This window comes from Pyrus communis, chromosome 15 (genome assembly GCF_041283825.1).
Source record: "Pyrus communis isolate YQ-2024b chromosome 15, ASM4128382v1, whole genome shotgun sequence".
NCBI classification, from domain to species: domain Eukaryota; kingdom Viridiplantae; phylum Streptophyta; class Magnoliopsida; order Rosales; family Rosaceae; genus Pyrus; species Pyrus communis.
Window position 1 is genome coordinate 40,312,501 of NC_142579.1, and position 23,639 is coordinate 40,336,139.

Genomic DNA, 23,639 nt, shown 5'->3' on the forward strand with positions numbered 1-23,639 from the left:
ATTATCCAGTACCATTGTACTGTGATAACCAATCGGCAATTCGCTTGGCGGAAAATCCAGTCTTTCATGCAAGAACTAAACATGTGGAAGTGCACTACCACTTTATCAGAGAAAAGGTTCTACAAGAAGAGATTGAGATGAGACAGGTCAAGACGAATGATCAAGTTGCGGACTTGTTCACAAAAAGTCTAAGTACAGGTAAGCTCAAAAATTTTCGCTGTCTGCTCAACACAGTGCAAAGAATGAGAGCTGACATTGAGGGGGAGTGTTGAGAATCAATGACAATTGTAGGTGAAGTAGGTGGATGTTGTAGGTGAAGTAGGTGGATGTTGTAGGTGAAGTAAGTGTGTGGTGTAGCTTTCATTTGGTTTGCTATAAATACCCAAGTCCCCAAGCATTGTAAATCATCAAAGGAAAAACAAAGCCTGTAGCTACCACGACTCAAATCGCTTAACTTTGTGGAGAGCAATTCTTGATAGTCAACTTATTATGAGCATTTTGCGCGTGATTAGTTCCAGACAATAAAATCTTATGTGACTCACAGTGAATCTTGCGTGAATTGAATTATGCAGGTATGATTCTAGCATTTTCTTTGTAAAAGTGTAAGAAAATCGTTTCTTTAGATCATAACTATGATGATTCTTGCAACTGGTTTAATAATTTGTGGCTTATTATTTTCGGTCCAATTCCCTTGCACTGATTTGGATTTAATCCAGGTATAACTCATACGAAGTTGCAGTCCAAATGTTAAGTTATAAATCATTTAATCATTAATTAAGGGGCTTATTATTGTTTGTTTGCTGTGAAATCCATAATTTTATAGTATTATGTGGTTGGCGGTAGATTATGAGAGACTTTTTAGTGTGTTAGAATATGATCGGTACATTAAAAGTCATAATACAAGTGGTTAATTTAATTTTTGTGGACCTAAACTGATATACAAAATGCATGGATTAGAGAGACCACATACTTGAATAATATTTTTTAAACCACATGAAGTGACAATTAATGGTTGGAATCCCTCTTTAATGATTTAAATAAAGAATAATATATATATGATAACTTTTTTAATTTGTAAATCGCACAAGTTCACTAATTTAGTTCATGAAACTGCATTGAGAATACATGCTTAAGTACTTGAAATAAGATAAATCATGAAAGGCAGACGCAGACAATACCTGCATATTATATGTAGAATTTACATTTTTCTTTTAATTCTTTATGTGTTTATTAAGATATGTAAAATTAATATTAGAATACCACCGGTACACCAAAAATCGTCAATGCAAATGCTTGGACGCGCTAAACTATCATTTCAAAAAGCATGCACGCGAGGAGTTTGGTAAAATTCCCACGAATTTATATACAAGTTACATCTGGTAGATTGATTTGTTCACCCCCCTTCCACCCCTTTGACCATGAAATCTGGTAGCTTTCCAGTTTTTACCTGCTTCATCAATTAGCATCCATGGTTCCACTATGACTCCATGAGATCAGTTGCGAGGCATAAGCTAATTTTATTAGCCTTTTTTTTATAAAATAAACTTCGCCGGAATGAGAGAAATTTATTTATTTTAAGATAAATTATACAAAATTATCTTTAATTATGAGTCAAACCGTAATTTCATACCTCACGTTTTAAAAATTACTATGTCATACCTTATTTTACGAATTTGTTGCAATATTAGGCCTCCGTCAATTTTTTTGTTAGTTTCTATGTTAAATTCTGACATAGTTTGAAGTTGGTCTCACTCCTAGCCCAATTAGATTAAAAAATTAAGTAAAAAAATAAAATCATTTAAATATGTATATAAAAAAAATATGTGACCCAACCCTTACAATTAAAAATAAAATCACCCTTCTTCCTCATTCTACCCAAAACCTCGCCCCATCTCGTCGCGCCCCATCCTCACCCATCTCCTCTGCAACTCCCACCTCTCTCCCAGACACCACGAGTTTTTTCTGCAACTCCCATCTCCTCTGCCTACAAGCAACGCCAGACCCCATAAACCCAGCTTTTTCTCACTATTCACACCCACCCAGTAAATCTCGTATACAAAATTAGGGTTTTGTACATTGATCGCCGACGAAATGATCGAAAAGACGTCAGAGCGAGTGACCTACCTGCACGGTGACCTCGACCTCACAATCATCGAAGCCCGCTACTTTGCCTATGTCGATCTAATTGTAGTTATGGGCATGAGTTTTTTAGTCAAAACCTTGGCAATTTGAGGCACCTTTGTGCTGGGATTTAGTAGAAGATGAGTAATAGGTGGACTATTGGCTAACGGTGGGAAGGATAGTGAGATTTCGAATTGGATTTGACGAATTTGGGTTTTCATAAAATTTATCTGGTTTATTTATTTATTTTTCTTTTTTATGAAAATGGACAGAAAATTTATCTGGGTTTAGGGTGGTGGTGGTGAGGCGGGTGGAAGTCATGGGGATGGTGGCGAAGGGCGATTTGGAGTTGCAGAGGAGATGGGTGAGGTTGGGGTGCCCGGAGATGGGCAAGAACTATGTCGTCGGGTAGGATGGGAAATAAGGGTGATTTTATTTTTAATTGTAAGGGGGTGGTTCCTACATTTTTTTTATAAAAATATTTAAATGATTTTATTTTTAATTTTTAATTAATTTCTTAGTCCAGTTTGGTTAGGGAGTACAGATGTCACCTTAACAAAAAATTGACGGAGATTTGATATTACAATAAATTTGTAAGTTGAGGTATGACATTTAATAAATTTGTAATATGAGGTATGACATTGTAATTTTTAAAACATGAGATATGAGATTGTGGTTCGACTCATAGTTGACGTAGTTTTGTATAATTTACCTTTCATTTTATTAGACTTTTATTTGACATGCATCAGATTATTAATCCTTGAATTAATTCAGCAATCTCGACATGCATGAAGGTTGTCTGCCCTCATGTTTAGATGCCTTTTCCATCCCCTTCTATTTTGTGCGGTCACGATTAAACCACGTTAACGTTTTATATTGATTTTTTTATAGAAATAATAAGACAAAAATCAATAAGAATATAAAATGTTGACGTGACTTAACCGTAACTGCACAAATAAAAGAGGGCGGAAAGTGCATCAAACAGTAGGGCAGACAATCTGTCTTTTTTTTTTTTTTTTTTTTGGGTGAAGATACTTGGCCATTTTTCAGTTCCTCCATGTCAATGCTTATCTGTACGTATACAGTTTTTGGTTTGTTTTATATCGTTCGTCATGCATTTTAGTTTTCAGTTCGCCCAAAAGACATGTTTTAGTTCTACAAAGTACATTGACGAAATACACATTTGGTATATTTGCGCTCCAGCTGGCTGAAGCTGATCTTGACCTGCTAACACCTTATTAAGCAAAATATATAATTCAGCACAGCCAATTACTCACACCTACCCCCACTGGACATGATAATGAAATTGATAAACAAATATAACCCCACATACAGGTTTTAGATTAGAGTTGAAAAAAATTGAGGTTCCATCAATACAGATACTAGTTCAACTTTATAATCACATGTAAAGTCTCTGCTTTCTTCGATCTGGGATTGATACTCTCAACACGCCCAACTACTTATGGCGATTTTATTATTGAAAAAAATGAGATTTTTAAACTGTAACTTATTTGGTGCTGCTGTAGTTTGTGCGGTTGGTTCATAATTTTCTAAAAGAAGTTAGTGGTGTACAAGTCAAAGAGGTAGGCAAGTGATTATAGCCGTCCCCAACAAAATACGAAGATGTGCAGATGGCTTGGTAGAATATACGCATGCATATATATATATATGTATATGTATATGTATATATATAAGCAGCCTTCACATTCATATATACATAAAAACTTCCTCATCATTACAACAAACTAATTAATTTCATCTTTTTTTTTTTTTTTTTTTTTCCTCAAGATATGACTGAAAAGAAAATCCTCACATGGAAATGCATCATCCCAGGCTGTTACAAGAGCACTACAGATCCAGAGAGCCGCCTGCAGCAGCCAGTTCTTAAGCAAACCCCATCCCTGCAGCAGAGACTCTCCATCTCGGATATAAGCAATGATCTGAGCTCGGCTCTCTTTGCAGACGATCTCTCCAACCCCCTCATCAGCCTCAACCTTCACGTGTTTTCGCTCGCGGAGCTTGGAGTTGTCACGAGAAATTTTTCATGGAGTAGTGTAATCGGGGAAGGTGGGTTTGGACCCGTGTTCAAAGGGTTTGTTGGTGACAAGGTTAGGCCTGGATTGAAGGCTCAGCCTGTGGCTGTCAAGCTGTTGGACTTGGATGGTTTGCAAGGCCACAAAGAATGGCTGGTTCGTTTCTGACATGTGTACATGTGTATATATTGCGCATCAAAAATGATTTTTGCACTCTCATTTCTCCTACTGCCCTTCTTTCTTTTTTCTTAACTTTATGATTGAATAAAATGAAGGGAAGTAACGGAAAAAATAAAGGGGGGAGAGTGTTGACAAAGGAGAAACTGAGAATGTGAAAATTACTACACTTAACGTTAACATTTGAATTTCAAATGACCATAAAGGCCTTCTTCGTATAAATGGCATTGCATTTTTTTTTCTCTCTTTGTTTGTAGGCAGAAATTGTATTTCTTGGGCAGCTGAGGCATCCAAATCTTGTGAAGCTGATTGGATATTGTTGTGAAGATGAGCACAGGCTCCTAGTTTATGAATACATGGCAGGAGGAAGCTTAGAAAATCAACTCTTCAGAAGTGAGTTGTTTTTCCATTTTTTCTGGATAAATTTGTGTTAATTAATCAGCTGCAAAAAGTTTGTTTAACAAGTACTCCAAAAATGCAGGTTATTCTACTCCTCTGTCGTGGTCGAAAAGAATGAAAATCGCCGTTGGGGCAGCGAAGGGTTTAGCGTTCCTCCATGAAGCAGATCACAAGCCTGTCATATTCCGAGATTTTAAGACTTCGAATATTCTGCTAGACTCTGTATGTTCTTCTTTCGGAGCTCCCTTACATCTTGCTGAAGTTATGTGATATTTTTCACTTCTTTTTCCGTGCTACATAAGTCGCAAAAAGTCCAATACAACTAAGCAACAATCGAACGTGACTTGATCATCACAAATAATTGGACGCAAACATTCAGGAGGCTCATTCAAAAACTGCAAAGTTGTAAGATTGAATTTTTGAATCAATTTTTTACCCTTCCAGGATTATACAGCTAAACTTTCAGATTTCGGGTTAGCAAAGGACGGTCCAGAAGGAAAAGACACACATATAACTACACTTATAATAGGGACACAGGGATATGCAGCCCCTGAATACATCATGACAGGCAAGCCAATGACGTTTAGTACTTAATTAGTTGGTTAGACTCTCATAAGTCAAACTAATCAAGTTTAGTACGTACTTAATTGAACACAGGTTGCTTGACGACCAAGAGTGACGTCTATAGTTTTGGAGTTGTTCTGCTAGAGCTATTGACCGGTAAACGATGCATAGATAATACCTGCCCCAGTCGTGAACAGAAACTTGTGGAGTGGGCAAAACCTCGCTTGAAGGATCCGAGAAAGCTCGACGGGATTATAGACCCGATGATGGAGGGACAGTATTCGATCCGAGGGGCTCGAAGGGCGGCAGCATTGGCTTACAGTTGCTTGAGCCACAATCCAAAGCGAAGGCCTAGGATGAGTGATGTGGTTGTGATCTTAGAAGGTCTTCAGGACTTCGATGAAGGGTTAGTTGTTAGGCCATTTGTTTATGTAGCACCAAATGAGGAGGACGGTAATAGTAGCATCAAAAGCATGATAACAAGTTAGGCAAAAAATTAGGGCAAAGAAAGTTGGAAATAATTAATACGAAAAACAATTTGTACCGATTAAGAGAAAAAGAAAGGAATTCAAATATATTATACTTTGTAACGAACACTGTTTGGCTTTTTAATAGTAAGAAAATTACAACTAGACAGATATGAGTGACTCGTACAAAACCTAGTTTATAGACTCGTTAAGCACTCGTGTCAAAATAAATATCGTTTGGCTAATGTCATTCTTCTTGACATGCAAATTAAAAATTGACATAAATACGTATTGAAATTACTTATTAAAAATATGAAAAAATTTATGCGCACGTATCAAACTGTGATTCGTAATAACAAAAAAAAAACTTTTTTTTTTTCCCAAACTGTTATTAAAATAATGATATCATGTCTATTAATGATCCATGTGGTTGGATTAAAGAAATGAAACACTTGATTGAGAATAGACAGAAACCTAATCAAGGTAGACTCAGAAGTTCCAACACCAATATTATACAAACGAATCACGCAGCCCCCCTTTTCCCCCTCTCTGATTACGTCCTCACAACAACCTCAGGAATTTCAACAACTGCCCCAACAATTCCTGGCTTGAAAAATTGACAACTATCCATTTTTAATGTAGGAGAAATTTTTTATTGTAACTGAAACACGTGTGGTATACTATGTGTTTTTATATAAGTGGTGAGAAATTTTATTTTTTAAGTTATTAACTTTTTAATACACATATCACACCATTTGTATAATGATACGTGGTGTATCATCTCGCGTGCCGATCACACTGAAAAATCTCTCTTAATGCATGAGTGATTCCCTTCGTGTAAAAATATCGATATACTAAAAAAAATAAAGAATTGATTAACTACTACTTGATGTGAGATAAAAGCACTTGAGGTGACATTTCTTTGAACCAGTGTTTAAAATATTTGTACCAGTGAAAATATTGATATGCAAATTTGTGAAAATATCGACAGATATACCGAATATTGATATTGATATCGATTGTTTTCGATGGAGATGATGGAAATTTAAAGTAAAACTTTAGGGATTGTCAAACATTGGTTTGGACAAAAAAGCTTCTTCGATATTTAACATATGTGTTAGAAATGTCAATGATATCTATCAATTTTAGTCAAAATGCTATGAGATAAAGTTTAGACTTCACTTCGCATTTCCATATCGTTCTTTGATTTTTTGGATAATTTCCATAGAAATATCAACCGTATCAAATAAATTTTAAACACTACTTTGAACAAAGTTTCACATGGTATGTATTCCTTTTCAAAAGTCTAAAATGGTGAAATTTCGAGCTCGTTTGGATACATTTTTTTTGTAGGAAACATTTATGCTCATAAGCGTTTTTACTATAAGTATTTTAGGAAAAATTTGTTAAAACGTTTATTCAAAAGTCAAGTGACTCCTTAAGAAGTATTTACTAGATCTTTTTTTTTTTCATGGAGAAGAGCATCTAATAGGCGAGTTTTCTGGAAACAGTCTCACTAGGGATGGTAACGGTTCGGCTTGGGACGAAAATACTATATCCATCCCCATAATCATGAAAATTAACCATATCTATAACTGCCAATTAACCATCGGGTATTATCCATACCCATACCTATCGGGTAACGGATTCCCCATCAATTAACAGTTATACACATCTTCGTCAATACAAAAAATATATTCGTTCAATTGATGCATGATAATTTAGTAAATATTAATTTTGTCATTAAATATTTGATGTATAAAATGATTTAATGAATGGATCTTGTTGAGCATAAAAATTAAAGCTAAACATTGATAATATTGGCTGATCTTTTGTGGAGCATAAAAATTAAAGCTAAACATTGATAATGTTGGCTAATATTTGATATCTCCCATAAGTAATATTGGTTTGGATTCTCATAGATTTTGATTCATATCAAAACTTTTTAACTTGCCCACAAAATGCAACTTACACAGTGCAACTTTTGTATTATCAAGGTAATAGATTAAGTGAATAATTAGATCCAAAACCATAACCGAATATATAAATACTATATCCAAAACCATTATATTATATATAATTATATCCAATAATTATATTATAAGTATATAATTATATTATATATAATTCGGTTTGGATTCGAGGACGGATACGGATTGGGAATCCCTATAACCATATCCAAAACCATAATCGAATATTATTCACGGTTTTTTCCCATATCCAAAATATATCCGAATTTTCATACCCAAATTCAATCCATTCGGACAATTATCTACGATTATCAGGTTTAACGGTTAAAATTGTCATCCTTAAGTATGTGGTTATGCAAGGAGTATTTTAACCCGCACCACACTTTTGTTATAAGCGTTTGTGGTAGAAGCACGTCGGCACTTTTAAAAGCATTGAAAAGTGCTTTTCACCTGGAACTTTTTTTCTATGACGGTATCATAAAATATTTTTGTTTGACGGTAAAGCTTTTAGCTATTCTAAAAACATTGTTAAATAAGACGTAAACATGAACACGATATAATCACCAAAAACACAAGTAGTTGAAAATTAAAACACCAAAAATGGTCTCAAGAAAATAGAAATTGAAACATTTGGCATCATGAATCACAAATCAATAGCAGTCTAAATTTGTAATTAAACACGTAATAAACAACTCGTATCCTTCCACGAAGTTAAAGCAGCAGACGCAAATAGCGACCACTGCCGTCACGACTCAAAGTACAAAAACGAGGCGTTTTGAAGTTCCTGTGTTCCGAGAGTACGAGGGCGAGTTATTTGAGACTTTATCGGCGCGATCGAGAGAGTGAGAGAACAAAATGGCGGCGACGGGGCAAGTCGCTGGAGGTCTGACGGCCTACGATCGCGAAGTCTTGATGGCAGTTAACGCCGGAGCGGCGAGCCTCTCGTTCGTCGGGTCGGGGTTCATCGTCCTCTTCAAAGAGCTCCGCAAGTTCTCCTTCAAGCGCGTCTTCTATTTCGCGCTCTCCGTACGTCCTCTCTCTCTCTCTCTCTCTAAACTTTGCTGAAAATGATAAGAATTGATTGCGTTTGTTAGATCTGATTGCTCGATTGCCGGTGACGTGGTGTGTCCTATTACTGGAAACTTGTAAAAACTCGGAAATTGAACAAAGTCTATAAATGGATTTAATTTCTTTAAATCGCTAGAAAAATGGGAAGCTCTTAGCTTTATATAATGGATTTACCTTGGTGACTTGAGCTTGAAGGATTCAAGATCAATTTTAGGGGTTTAGGGCTTTGTTGTTCTTCAGTGTTTAACTTAAATTTTGAATAAACTGGAAGTTTAAAGAAATGGAAACTTTATTGTTATTGTTATTTTGGAATGCAGGATATGCTTTGTAGCTTCTTCAGCACGGTTGGGTAAGCTCATTTTTCCCTCCCACAGAAGTGCATTTGGATAATATAAATTTTTTATCTGATTCGGGTTCTAAGCGGTTATAAAGTAAGTTGCTTTCATGCGCAGGGATCCATCCAGAGGATTTTTCTGTTACTCGCACGGCTACGGTACTCATTTCTTCCGTATAGCGTCTTTCTTATGGACTAAGACGATCGCTTTTACACTCCACCGCACAGTTGTTAGACACAAAACTGATGTTGAAGATATGGAGGCAATGTTTCATTTGGATGTTTGGGGTATGACCTTTTTACCTGTTGCAAAAAATCTCTCGTTTTACTTTCAGTGATGTTGAGTTAGCTTCTTCTTCTGTTCCTCCGGTGAGAGATAGAATAAGGGTTTTAGAGAAAGGAGTTATTTCTAAATGCTATTCTGTTTTCATTATGTATAATTTGTGAAGCTCATTAGAGTTCATTTGCTTCTTTTTCTCCTCTTCACTGGGACTTCATTAGTTGTGACAGTTGTGTGCTCTATTGGGAATAACCATAGCCACCTAGGTACATGGTGTTGGTCACAATCAGGGCGTACTGGAAAGGTAAGGACATAGTACCTATTAGTTGCGATGTTTTAGTTTCCTAGACCATAGGAATTTCTAGAATTCTTTCGCAAAAAGTTGGTTGTGTGCTTTATTATTGCAGTGCGTCGTGCTTATAAAAAAAAATAGAGGGGAAATGAGGATTTTTTATATGATATGTGGGAGGATTTTTACAGAGGGGAATTTGGAAGCTGCTGTCATCGATACTATATTTATCGATTTGTTGGCAAGATACCATAACTTTAGATTAAAAATGTATAACCAATGATAATGGAGTAAAATCTATGCCCTACTCATGGTATAACTGCATGAATAACAATATCTACACTGTGTTGTAGATTCTAAACAAGTTTTATCTGTACAAATCAAAGCATCATTTGTACTAGAACTACGTCAAGTCAGTATTGCACAATTCAGTCATTTAGAGTTCTGACTATAGCTGTCTGATGTAATAAAGTTTTCTTCACTGTGCTCTGATTTTTCCACCCATTTTTACAGGCGCTTAACCTCATAACATTTCACATGCCACTTTGGGGTGCAGTTCTTTACAATGGTTTTACATATTTTCAAGTGATAAGCGTGCTGAAGAATGCAAGACATGTATGTATTGGTGCTATCATTTATTTTTTTGGACAAATAATTCCACTCACTTTTACACTTGTTGAGATCATTATTCTGGTTTGGAAATTATAGATGGCGGCTGGCATGTCAGATTCGGTTTACCAATCAGATTCAAGAGCAGAAATGAAGGTGTATTGTGCTGCAACTGGTTTCCTAGGGTCAGACTCAGACTGTGTTATAGACCATTTAAATGGACATTCAATAGCAGTTCATGTTAATTGTTTTCCATTGCTTTCATTCAACAGGCTTTGAACTGGTGGGGGTACTATCCACTCATCCTGATAGGATCATGGGCTTTTGGCACAATCAACCGCATTCATGACTTTATTGAACAAAGTCATAAAATGTTTTGGCTCTCAGTTCTTGATGTTGGGACAGCTGGACTCACGGTAACTTGCTAATTTTCTATGGCAAGTTAGTACCTTTTTCTGGTATAATGGGCATTTTGTGTTCCAAAGAACATTGTTCATGCATAATTATGGTCTAGTTTACTGGTGTTTTTTTTTAATTATCCTGATGAAATTTTATTACTTTTATATTTGTTATAGGACCTCTTCAACTCCCTACGGCTTGAACTCCTCAGTGCGACGGGCAATATATGAAAGATTGGATTTGTAAGTCACGGTTGTTTTGTGTTTTTTTCCAATATCAATCTCTCGATGGTTAAGATCGGATTTTATTGTGATCACTGTTGTTGAGTTTTAGTCTTTTAGATATCGGGTTTAGGATGCATTGTTCTTAACTGAATGGTTGTGTTTGGAAACCATTAGATTTTGGCCAAACAGGCTTAAAAGATGGTTCCCCAGCAGTTCAAAGTTTAGGAACCAACAGCTAAGGAGTGAACTAGTGGCGCTGAAAATTGAAGATCCGCACGAGCAAGTTGGACGTATTTTGACTTGCCCATTTTTTCAACATTATCTCATTAACTTAACTGAGGATGGAATGAAGAAACGGAAGAGGAGCACAGCAAGGTACGTCAGTACAGAGTCGATTGCGCTCCTCCTCTCCATGGCAATTCCGATCTGACTACATCTTCAAATTCTACTTGTTCCACATTAGGACTGGTTGAAATTGTTCTGGTAGATTTATCCGTAGATGGTTTGGTTAGAGTAGAATTTCGTGCAGAAGCTGTGATTATGCAAAGATGGATTTGTCAAGCTGTACAATTTTACCTGTAGAGATAAGTCTTGATTGGTCTTTGATTAGGAATTTCACAATGTTGTCCCAAGAACAAGCGTCGACAAAGAGGATGGGGTTGGCGCTTCGTACCTGAGCCAACCTATGTCATTATCAATCAATCCAAGAAAAGGTGAAAATTGATCTCATTTTTTACCAATTTCTAGAAGCTTTTGCTACGCAATTATTCCTAAACTCTCCTCCTTCTAAAATAAACTTGACTTAGGTATCGAGAGCTATTGGCCAAACCCAACACTCTGTGGGCGCGTCTTTGGTCATTGATCAAAGATCTTTAATTGTTTTATAGGTACAAATTCGTGAAGATTGAAGCTAGCGAATTTTTGCACTTAACATCCAAATCTTAGACGAAGTCTTCCTTCTGCTTAGAACTCACGCAACGTGTAAATTACAAACAACATCAATAATACAAGATTTTTACAGAAAGCAAATGCAAATTGGCAAAAGCAAGCTGCAGCCTATAGAATCCTTTCAATAAAATTACTAAATCCACCCGATTAATCTCTAAGCACACGCACACGGACTATCAGTATCCAACGCCACAACTCCGAAACGCCAACCAATGCCGTTAAACGACATGTTTGCCAGCATAATCATGTTCCCGATCGCCGCGTTGACTCGGCGGATTTCAGGGAAGACGAGGAGGCCGCGCCCTTATGAGTCGGGTCCCGGAAACGAAGAGAACTCGGAAAGCTCGGTAAATCTACTTCAGTCGCTCATTGACAACCTCGACAGCGTTTTGCAGCCGGGGATTTTGGATGACGTGTGGGCGGCTCCGAGGGCCCCGCCTGCGAACAAACAGGTAGTGGCCAATCTTCCGGTGATCACGATCACGGACCAAGGGTTGAAGAAGCTCGGAGAGGACGCCAATTGCTGCATTTGCAAGGAAACTTTGGTTGTGAATGATAAATAATCATTAGTTATTTTTGATATATATAAAAGAAGAGAAATACCTTTCCAAAGAAATTAAATATATATGCCTAGATCGCGAGTCACCTCTTATATCCTATGAAGAAGAAGAATAAGCAAATTAAACAAATATGATAATAGCATTTGTTATTGATACATAAATAAATGCGTAAATAAGATAAGTAGAGCTTAGTTACCAGATTTATGACGAGATTTTGATGTTTGGGATGTGAGAAATCTTGGGCCACTCCTCTCCACTGCCTTGTTGACAACGCTCTGAAAGATTCGGACAACCCTGAATGATAAGCTCTTGCACCGGTGTTTTGCAGAGGAAGTCTGGCAGTGTTTTGAGGCGTCGACAATCCACAATTACTACGAAGGAAAGGCATGGCATGATTGAAATTTCAGAATCCTCTTTGTTCCACCCTTCCACGCCTACTTCCCACTCTTCCAAGGCATTCATGTCGTCAATTATGAGTTGTTTCAACTTTGGGAAAAATGAGGATGATGATGATGATGATGATGATGATGATTTCAATGACGTTGCGTAATCTTGGTCGACTATTCCCAAAAACTCACCACCAATCCTTTTCACCTTTTGCATTTTCCACAGAGATAGTTCTTCAAGGTATGGCAATTTCCCAAGAGGAGGCAAAAACTCACAATTATACCATTCAAATAGAAAGATGATTCTTAAGTTTTGCAAAGACATCATCCAATTGGGGCAGGTGGTGCCCGAATGATAAAAAATGTCTAAAGATTCCAGATTTTCGTGCGGTCGTAAGACATTCAGTATTTCAACAGTGCTTCTTGCTTGCTGCTTGTATTGGACATTCAGACAAGTAATTCGCAGATGAAAGAGTTGGTTCATGTGCCACAACTGTGCTTTCTCGAGCTCATTCTCATCTTTCACATTCCCCTGCAAACTTATGTTGAGACTGCCCTCAAGGTTCAAGACTTTCAGATCTCCCAATTGTAATGCTGCTTTGTTCTCATCCTCACCACAAACCACAACACACTTATCAATTCTTTTCAATTTCTTTAATCTACGAATCCCTTTTGGCATGTACTCCAGCGAAAAACAACCATCAACATAAAGATGCTTTAAGCTAATCAACCTTCCCATGTTATCAGGTAGTTTTATTAAATCACAGTAACAAAGGCGCAAGGTATACAAATTGTACAACTCACAGATACTGTCCGGCAATGTTTCCAAACCATAATTGTATGACAAATCAATATACCTCAAATGTATCAATTCACCAATTTCATTTGGGACTTCACTTATGCTAACGTAACTCAAATTTAATGTCCTAAGACATTTCAATTGCAAAATAAAATTGGAGTCTACGGTCATGGTTTCAGGAAAGGATGAAGGAAGAATTGTGATTGTATGCAGATTTTTGAAATATGCATTAGAAGGTGGGAGTGGCTCATCATATTTCAATCTTAAGGTTAAATGGCGAGCCTTTTTACTCAGAGCCTCTATTTCATCGCCAACACCCTCAACATTGATAATCAAACATTCATTCTTGGTGAGAGATTGCACAAAGTCGTGAACAATATCATGCATCTTGCAACTTCTAATTTTTCCACTGACACTATCTTTCACCAAATCTTGAAAAAAAGACCGTGCTACTAAGTTATCAAAAAATGCTTCTCCAACTTCTCTATCTTTATTCTCTTTTGAATTAAGATAATCGTGTGCCATCCATAGATCAATCAATTCATCTCTCTGAAACTCATAATCTTTAGGAAAACTAGCACAATATAAAAGGCAACATTTAATTGACGGGGCCAAATCATAATAACTTAGTAGTAGCGGTTTGAAAACTTTTTGCTCCACCTCTTCTTGATCCCATATCTTACTATTTAAAACATTTAGCCATTCCCTCCTTGTTCTCTTGTTGTGCATGAGACTGCCTAAAGCTTTTGCAGCAAGAGGCAAACCTTTACATTTTCCTACAATTTTTTTACTAATATCTTCGAACGCCTTAGACTCATCTACTCCTCTATCAGAAAATGCCATGTGATTGAAGATTGACAAACAATATTCTTCACTTAGCTCTCCCAAATTAATCATGTCACTTGTTGCTCTCATCATATCAACAACCTCATGCTTTCTCGTGGTCACCAAAATTCTACTGCCATGAGCACCACTTTGGATTAGTGGTGCCCTTAAGCGTTCCCACTTTTCACTGTCGTTGCTCCACACATCATCTAGGACAAGGAGAAACCTTTTGCCCTCGATGGATCTTGACATGGATTGCAGGACATGATCCAACTCATTTGACCTTGAGTCTTCATCACCACTTATGGATTTGGCAATCTTAACCTCATCAAAGGGGTCTGAGACACAAACCCACACTCTCTTTTCAAAATAGGCTTTAACTTTGACATCATTATAAACTAGTTGGGCCAAAGTTGTCTTCCCCATTCCTCCCATCCCTAGAATAGGGATGATAAGGAGCCCCTTCCAATCACTCAACAACTTTGTTATCAGAATGTCTTTTTCCTTTACTCGACCAAATACCTCTGAAACGACGACAAAAGACGAAGTCTTCCGTCGATCAGGTAATTCTTGAATGACTCTTTCTATGTGTTTAAACTTATACCTTTTTCTTTGCTCATCAATCGCACTTAGCCTACCATTCAAATCTTTTATCTTATTTGCAATGTCATGGCGAAAAGTTACCTCTCTGGCTTTGCGAAAACAAAAGCAACTACGGGAAACATAGAGAGGTACCTTTTTCTTCTTCTGCTTGTTAGGAACAACATTTTCACCTTCTCGTTCTTGCTTCTCAACCTCCTGTCTTAGCATGTCAGTGTTCCACTCGTCCAGCACGTCCACCATCTCGAAGGATATGTCTTTGAGCTGATCCAACCAGGTCCTCACGCTGGCCTCCTTCACTTGCCTTTGCTCCGCATCTTCGAGAACGGCTTGAATAGCATGGAGATTGCCAGCAAATTCTTCAACATCTTTCTTGGCATTCAAAACAAGTTTCACCTCCCCGTCAACGTACTCATACGCTGTTGAAGCCAGCCGATCCAGTAGCATGGAAATGATGCCGTCTGCCATTTTTTCAGCCTCAGAAATTGGTTGACGGAGGAAGAAGAAATGATGAACAAGAAATGCAGGATGGTTTGCGGCATTGGCTCTCTTCTATCCAACTTAAATATACATGATGATTCCAAGTTAATCAAGTAAAGTAAAGGAAGCTTAATTATACGATGATTCCAAGTCAATCAAATCAAGTAAAGTAATTACGTGTAAAAGGGAAAAAAATCAAGCCTTACCATTTAAGAAAGACAAAGCGTTCAATTATTATACAAGTTTGACATATATGTGTGACTCCATAAGACTACAAAATATAAAGTTTCTACGCTAATGCATATTGTTTGGCTTTATTATATGTAATGAGTCATTTTTTATGAACTGCAAATTATTAATTGGCATATACTAAAAATGACTCGTTAAAAACACAAAACAAAAAGTTTAATCACTTGTTGTCATAATAAATATTGTTTGGCTTCTTTTATGTATAAGTGTCATTCTTCATGACATGCAAATCACAAACTAGCATAAATACGCAATGAAGTCATTCTTTAAAAAATGTATGTACATGTGTCAAACTATGGTTCGTTATTAAAAAAAAAAAAAAAAAAAGCTTTTATTTTTCACAAACTATAATTAAAATAATGATATCATGTGCATTAATGATCTATCCGGTTGGCTAAAGAAATGAAACATTTGATTGAGAGTAGACAGAAACCTAATCGGGAAGTTTAACAACTGCCCCAAACAATTCCTTCCTTGAAAACTGTCCATCTCCAGGTGGGACCCTAACTTCAATATTTTTTAGTATTCACTATAATATTGGTTAGAAATTATCATGGGTTTCCTTGAGAAGCCAAGAATATACTTTGAGAACTAAATTGAAGAATTGGTTAGCGACCAGTTGAGATGAAGTTTGGGGGTATATATTCCTTTTCAGAAGTCTAAAATGATGAAATATCAGGTTCGTCTGAATATATTTTATTGTAAGAAATACTTATGTTCATAAGTATACTTTAAGTATTTAAGAAAAAAAAACTCGTTAAATTGTTTATTAAACATTCAAGTGATTCCCTAAGAAGCATCTAATAGATGTTCTTCATGAAGAAGTATCTAATAGGCAATTTTTCCGGAAGCAATTATATAATTTGTAAGTGCTTTTAGTTTTCTGTCAAAAGCAATTAGAAAGTGTTTTAATCTTTCTAAAACCAATTCAAACAAAATTATTAAAAATAATTATGCATAAGCTTTTTAGTCGGACCACGATTTTGTTAAATGCGTTTTCGATAGAACCGCATCCAGTGCTTATCTAAAAGCATTTGAAAAATGTTGTCCACCTATAACTTTTTCTATCAAAAAATATTATAAAATATTTTTATTTTGCTATAATACTTTTGGTCGTTCTAAAAACACCTTTAAATAGGAGAAATTTTTAGGAGTGCCGGGAACAACATGACACATGGTGTTCCCTCACCTATTAGAAATTAGTTTTTTATATTTATTGAAATATAAAATTGAAGGATATCCAAAATGTCAATTTCTAATGAGTGAGGGAACACCATGTGTCATGGTGTTCCCGGCACTCCTAAAAATTTCTCCTTAAATAGGCCGCAAACATGAACAGCATACAATTGAAATTGACAGATTTGCCAACGGGAATCATGTTGGATACAAGTCAATACAAGTCTAAATTTGTAATTAAACACGTAAAAAACAAGTCATTTCCTTCGTCTGTCACGTGGAATTAATGCAGCAGACCCAAGAAGCGAGCACCGCCGTCAACTCAAAACACAATACGGAGCGTTTTGAAGTTTCTCTGAAGCCGACCGTGTATTTGAGACTATTGGCGCGATCAAATGGCGGCGACGGGGCAAGTCGCCGGAGGTCTGACAGCGTACGATCGCGAAGTCTTGACGGCAGTTAACGCCGGAGCGGCGAGCCTCTCGTTCGCCGGGTCGGGGTTCATCGTCCTTTGCTATGTCCTCTTCAAAGAGCTCCGCAAGTTCTCCTTCAAGCTCGTCTTCTACCTCGCGCTCTCCGTACTTCCTCTATCTCTCTCTAAACTTTGCTGAAAAGTGATAAGAATTGATTGCGTCTTTAGATCTAATTGCTCGATTTCCAGGGGCGGGGTGTGTTCTATTTCTGCAAACTTGTAAAAACTCGGAAATTGAACAAAAATCTATAAAATTTTGGATTTAATTTTTAGTTTAAAATCGCTAGAAATATTTGAAGCTCTTGGCTTTGTATAGTGGATTGACCTTGAAGGATTCAAGATAAATTAAGGTTTAGGGGTTTGTTGTTCTTCAGTGTTTGACTTAAATTTTGAAGAAAATTGAAGTAAAAAAAAAGTTTGAAATTTTATTGCTATTGCTATTTTGGAATGCAGGATATGCTTTGTAGCTTCTTCAGCATGGTTGGGTGAGCTCACTTTTCCCTCCCAGACAAGTGCATTTGTATAATGCAACAATTTTATCTGATTCGGGTTCTAAGCGATTATAAAGTAAGTTGCTTTCGTGCGCAGGGATCCATCCAGAGGATTTTTCTGTTACTTGCACGGCTACAGTACTCATTTCTTCTATGTAGCGTCTTTCTTATGGACTACCACGATCGCTTTTACACTCCACCGCACAGTTGTTAGACACAAAACTGATGTTGAAGATATGGAGGCAATGTTTCATTTGTATGTTTGGGGTATGACCTTTTTACCTGTTGCCAAAAGATCTCTCGTTTTTCTTTTAGTGATGTTGAGTTAGCTTCTTCTTCTGTTCCTCCGATGAGAGATAGAATAATGGTTTTAGAAAAAGGAGTTATTTTCTATCTGATAAATTTGGTTTTCGTTATGTATAATTTGTGAGGCTCATAAGAATTTATTTGCTTCTTTTTCTCCTCTTCACAGGGACTTCATTAGTTGTGACAGTTGTGCGCTCTATTGGGAATAACCATAGCCACCTAGGTACATGGTGTTGGTCACAATCAGGGCGTGCTGGAAAGGTAAGGACATGGTACCTATTAGTTGAAATGTTTTACTTTCCTAGGCCATAGGAATTTCTAGAATTCTTTTGTAAAAAAGTTGGTCGTGTGCTTATTATTGTAGTGCACCGAGCTTTATGAAAAATAGAGGGGAAGTGAAGAATTTTTTATGATGTCTGGGAGAACATTTGGAATGTGGAAGCTGCTGTCATTGATGCTGTATTTATCGATTTGTTGGCAAGATACCATAACTTTAGATTAAAAATGTAAAAATGTTAATGGAGTAAAATCTATGCCCTACTCATGGTATAACTGCATGAACAGCAATATCTACACTGAGACTAAGTTGATCATGAAGATTTATCAATGTTTTAATATGTCGTAGTTCTAAATTTTGATAGCTGTATTTCATTAATTCTTGATATATGTGTTGTAGATTCTAAACAAGTTTTATCTTTACAAATCTAAGCGTCATTTGTATTAGAATTTAGAACCACCTCAAGTCATTATTACACAATTCACTCATTTGGAGTTCTGACTGTTGCTTCCTGATGTAATTAAGTTTTCTTCTCTGTGCTCTAATTTTTCCACCCGTTTTTACAGGCGCTTCACCTTGTAACATTTTATATGCCACTTTGGGGTGCAATTCTTTACAATGGTTTTACATATTTTCAAGTGATAAGCATGCTGAAGAATGCGAGACGTGTATGTATTCTCACTAGCATTTATTTTTTTGCGAACAAATAATTTCCACTCACTTTTACACTTGTTGAGATCATTATTCTGGTTTGGAAATTATAGATGGCAGCTGGCATGTCAGATCGGACTTACCAATCAGATTCTAGAGCAGAAATGAAGGTATTTTGTGCTGCAACTGGTTTCCTAGGGTCAGACTCAGACTGAGTTCGTATATATATATATATATAGGCACAGAAATGTGGAAGTTTTATATTTATGATGTTTTAGTGGTCTCATGTTACATGTACGTTAGATTGTTTAACTGTACATTCAATAGTTTCTCTTTAAAAAAGTACCTTCAACTGTTCATCTTAATTGTATTCCATTGCTTTGATTCAACAGGCTTTGAACCGGTGGGGGTACTATCCGCTCATCCTGATAGGATCATGGGCCTTTAGCACAATCAACCGCATTCATGACTTTATTGAACCAAGTCATAAAATATTTTGGCTCTCTGTTCTTGATGTTGGGACAGCTTCACTCATGGTAACTTACTAATTTTCTATGGCAAGTTAGTTTCCTTTTTTTTGGTACAATGGTCAATTCACGTTTTGAACAACATTGTTCGTATCTAAATGGGTTCTAGTTTATTAGTTTTTTTATTATCCTGATGAAAATTTATTACTTTTATACTTGTTACAGGGCCTGTTCAACTCCATAGCCTATGGCTTGAACTCCTCAGTACGACGGGCAATATATGAAAGATTGGATTTGTAAGTCACAGTTGCTTTGTGTTTTTTCCAATATCAATCTCTCAATACTTAAGATCGGATTTTATTGTGATCACTATTGTTGAGGTTTAGAGATCGGGTTTAGGATGCATTATTCTTACTTAAGTGAATGGTTGTGTTTGTAAACCATTAGGTTCTGGCCAGACAGGCTTAAAAGATGGTTCCCCAACAGTTCAAAGTTTAGGAACCAACAGCAAGAGAGTGAACTAGTGGCGCTGACAATTGAAGATGAGCACTAGCCAGTCGGACATACTTTGACTTGCCCATTTTTTCAACATTAATCCCATTAACTTAACCGAGGATGGAATGAACGGAAGAGGAACACAGCGAAGTACATCAGTGCAGAGTTGATTGCGCTCCTCCTCTCCACGGTAATTCCGATGTGACTAACATCTTCAAATTCTACTTGTTCCATATTGAGACCGATTGAAATTGTTGTGGTAGATGGGTTGGTTAGAGATAGTTTGGTGTAGAAGTTGTGATTATGCAAAGGTGGATTTGTCAAGTTTGTACATTTTACGTGTAGAGAGAAGTCCTGATTTGATCGCTTATAAGGAATCTCATAATGTTGTTCCCAAACCTTTTATTGTTATGTACTCGGGTGTTTTTTTTATTTTTTTTATTTTTATTTTTATTTTTTTTTATCTGGTAATTTTGTATGGACCGGTCAAGCAACAAAATAAAGGGACCCAGGCCAAGGATTTAAACCCAAAATAGAAGATCAACCCCTAGTAACCCTAACTACTCACTGTGCTGCAAGGACCGTCGCCGCAGCCATCAGCAACCAAGGAAGATGCAAAGAACAAGTCTCGACAAGAGATCTGTAGATGATGAGGTTGGAACTTTGTTTTCGAGCCAACATGCGTCATTCTCAATTGATCCAAGGAAGACTCAAGATTGACCTTCGCTTGTATTATGACATATGGACGGACATGAAAGGCATATCCTTTCTTGGCTTGTATTATAACACATGGAGTATTTGCTTGTATTGTGACGCGTGGAGTATCTGATTGAATACTGGCTACTCGAAAAAATCTCTCCGGAAAATGTCCTATAAACTCCGGTTGCGTGTGTTCTTAACTACTTAGTTTCTGTTTGGCCTTCAGTACCACCATTACCAAACGACAACAAAACGCTGAAAACAACAATTAAGCGCGACGTCTTCTTCCCCGCTAAAACCCGGAAAAACTGACCAAAACCCGCCGGCGCCAAAACCACAGCCCCGCAGAACAACGGCGTGGCCATCATCATCATCAGCACAGCAGATTCCAAAAATTCAAATTAAAAGATGAACAAAATGAAAGCAGATCTGCCGACTTACCATTAAATACAAAGCAACGCATATATTACAAACAACCACAATAATACAAGATCAGACAATTACATGTCGACAGAGAAACATAGCAAATTGGCAAATGCAAGTTGCACCCTTTCGAATCGTATCTAAAAAATATCTAAATCCACCCAAAAAAATTCTAAGCACACGCACACGGATTATCAGTCTCCACCACCGCACCCGCTACCTCATCGTCCCCACTCCGAAACGCCAAGTAACCAATCGCCAGCCCCACAACGATGGCCACGAACACTCCGCCGTTAAACGACATGATTCCCAGCATAATCATGTACCCGATCGCCGAGTTGACTCCGAAAAGCACGCTCTCCGCAAGCCGCCCCGCCGAGAACCTTCCTCCGGCGCCGCCCAGCTTGGCGGCGAGCAGCGGGGTCCGGATCGGCGCGTCGGACTCCGATTTCGGGGAAGACGAGGAGGCTGCGCGCTTGATCCGCACCCGCAGGTTCTCGAGGTACTGGTAGAAGGCCGGGACGAGGAGGCAGACGAGCAGCGTGAGCGAGTAGCTCGTCCACGTGTCGGTTTTCCACGAGTCGAAGAGGAGCGTAACCTGCCGGCTCCAGTAGAAGGTCATGTGCATCATCTTCTCCGATTTCTAGAGAGAGAGAAAGTCGGAGCAGCGGATTTTTTGTTTGGGGGGGAGGGGGGGGGGGTGGATTTTGGAGAAGAAAACTTGCGGAAGACGTATGGGTAAGAAAATTAGAAAAAGGGAAAATTATTGGATGGAAATTTCGATCCGTTTGGAGTGTAGTACAACTATATTGTTTGGTACAAGATGTGCGTTGGGATGCACCCTCGGAGTTGTTATTATTTACGGTTTTATCTCTGCGGGTATCTGGACGTTTTTACCTAATTTTGTGGGATGATTAATGTCTCGATTCATTGTGATTAACAGTGTTTAGAGGGGTTGATTTGGAATTTGGAAAATATGGGGCCCCGCTAAGCATGGGTTAAAACGGACCCCAGCGAGGATAGTTTTGACCGGTTGTTGTTGCTTTTTCATTTTTTATTTTTTATTTATTGCAATATTTTGGTTGGAAATAGTTAATTAATTAAAATATGGATTTGGGCTTGATGGCAATTTTGTCGTAAGAAAAAAAACCCAAAATGCAGTACAAGGGTCGAAGATGCTCAACACTGTACTGCAGACGGTACACTTTACGGACCAAAAGTGCTATCTAATCTGAACACCCCAAACAAGGGCCGAAGTAGTGAATGAGGAGACTGCTCTCCGGATCTTTTTTTTAAGGATTCGGAGATCTTTTAATTATGTTCGTTCATCGTACTTTGTACAATCAGAAATTATTTTAAATTAAATATAAATAGTACTTGATAAAAATTGATCATACGATATACGATAAACGAACATGATTTGAGGATCCTCCTGGCAAAGTACTTTCATTTCATCCATTTTCTTTCTAATAAATAAGAGAAAACAATTATATTTATAATAGCCTAATTCAACTTTATTTTTTTTTATGAAAATCAATACGATTGTGCGGTAGGGTTCTATGATTTGCACATGCGAGTTTGGTTGGTTCGATGCAATTATTTTCAAGGAATATCCACTACCCAAATATTCCATCATGAAAAACAATACCTTAAGCAAGCCGTGGACAAGGACAGCACTCCATCATTATCCTTGAACTTCAATGATGATCTCTTCCAACAAATCAAGGTTGGGGGCCCGCTAAGAGCGTCATTGGGATTTATTTTAGTCTTAAAATTGTATATTATTATGGAAAATAATGATCCAAGCCTACATGAGTACAACCACCAATCCACCCGGTATCAGATGACCATCCTTAACTCATACCCGATGACCATCAGTTTGTATATCGTTATCATGACAAGGCTTATTATAATCAAGAAACGTTCTATCCGCACTTTTTTTTTTTTTTTTTTTTTTTTTTTTTTTACTTCTCACATACTTTTTATTAATTTATATTATTTAATCTTTTTTAACTCTTTTGATTCGACGGTCGTAAATTAAGAGAATGTGTGAGAAGTAAAAAAAAAATGTGTGAATAACACATTCCTATAATCAAACGTTGGATATAGGAAAGTAATTGAATGAAAACACCAGAAATAAGTACATAATTGTATACGAACTATAGACTCGAGAGCCTTAAATCACCGCGTAACAAAACCGACCAAAATACTCACTTTGCACAAAACTTACACTCCAAGGCACCCTCTTGTATCTTGTGATTCTAGTTTAATTACCAAAAACAAACAATAATAAGAGCTCAATCGGAAGTGCTTTTGAAATTATTGAAGACGTTTTTAAATAAAATGTTTTTTTTTTTTTTTGTTTCCAAAAGCATTTAAGTGTTTTCTTAGGGTTCACTTG

At 37.1% G+C, this 23,639-nt stretch overlaps 4 protein-coding genes and 1 pseudogene across 5 annotated transcripts; 3 read left to right on the top strand and 2 right to left on the bottom strand.

The window, feature by feature from the left end:
• The first annotated feature begins 3,885 nt into the window (after positions 1 to 3,885).
• On the top strand, positions 3,886 to 5,926 carry LOC137716261 (serine/threonine-protein kinase RIPK). Its single transcript, XM_068455690.2, has 5 exons — positions 3,886 to 4,310; positions 4,589 to 4,724; positions 4,813 to 4,952; positions 5,175 to 5,298; positions 5,388 to 5,926. Exons 1-5 carry the CDS (start codon positions 3,912 to 3,914, stop codon positions 5,780 to 5,782), a joined length of 1,194 nt encoding a protein of 397 aa, XP_068311791.1. The 5' UTR covers positions 3,886 to 3,911; the 3' UTR covers positions 5,783 to 5,926.
• A 2,422-nt stretch (positions 5,927 to 8,348) lies between these two features.
• Positions 8,349 to 11,547, top strand: LOC137745456 (G protein-coupled receptor 1-like; annotated as a pseudogene). Its single transcript, XR_015956624.1, has 9 exons — positions 8,349 to 8,757; positions 9,117 to 9,148; positions 9,252 to 9,421; positions 9,635 to 9,717; positions 10,216 to 10,317; positions 10,411 to 10,467; positions 10,584 to 10,727; positions 10,887 to 10,952; positions 11,109 to 11,547. The product of XR_015956624.1 is annotated as a G protein-coupled receptor 1-like (transcript).
• Positions 11,548 to 11,861: 314 nt separating this feature from the next.
• On the bottom strand, positions 11,862 to 15,634 carry LOC137745447 (putative disease resistance protein RGA1). The gene is made up of 3 exons (XM_088685587.1): positions 12,639 to 15,634; positions 12,486 to 12,538; positions 11,862 to 12,405 (listed from the first exon to the last, which is right to left on the bottom strand). Exon 1 carries the CDS (start codon positions 15,518 to 15,520, stop codon positions 12,644 to 12,646), a length of 2,877 nt encoding a protein of 958 aa, XP_088541713.1. The 5' UTR covers positions 15,521 to 15,634; the 3' UTR covers positions 11,862 to 12,405; positions 12,486 to 12,538; positions 12,639 to 12,643.
• Positions 15,635 to 17,125: 1,491 nt separating this feature from the next.
• Positions 17,126 to 20,514, top strand: LOC137734354 (G protein-coupled receptor 1). Its single transcript, XM_068473634.2, has 9 exons — positions 17,126 to 17,535; positions 17,883 to 17,914; positions 18,018 to 18,187; positions 18,393 to 18,487; positions 19,070 to 19,171; positions 19,268 to 19,324; positions 19,547 to 19,690; positions 19,847 to 19,917; positions 20,069 to 20,514. The coding sequence occupies exons 1-9, from the start codon at positions 17,353 to 17,355 to the stop codon at positions 20,172 to 20,174; spliced, it is 960 nt and encodes a 319-aa protein (XP_068329735.2). The 5' UTR covers positions 17,126 to 17,352; the 3' UTR covers positions 20,175 to 20,514.
• A 719-nt stretch (positions 20,515 to 21,233) lies between these two features.
• On the bottom strand, positions 21,234 to 21,955 carry LOC137734369 (copper transporter 5.1-like). Its single transcript, XM_068473648.2, has one exon. The coding sequence runs from the start codon at positions 21,867 to 21,869 to the stop codon at positions 21,411 to 21,413; it is 459 nt and encodes a 152-aa protein (XP_068329749.2). The 5' UTR covers positions 21,870 to 21,955; the 3' UTR covers positions 21,234 to 21,410.
• Between the last annotated feature and the right edge of the window lie 1,684 nt (positions 21,956 to 23,639).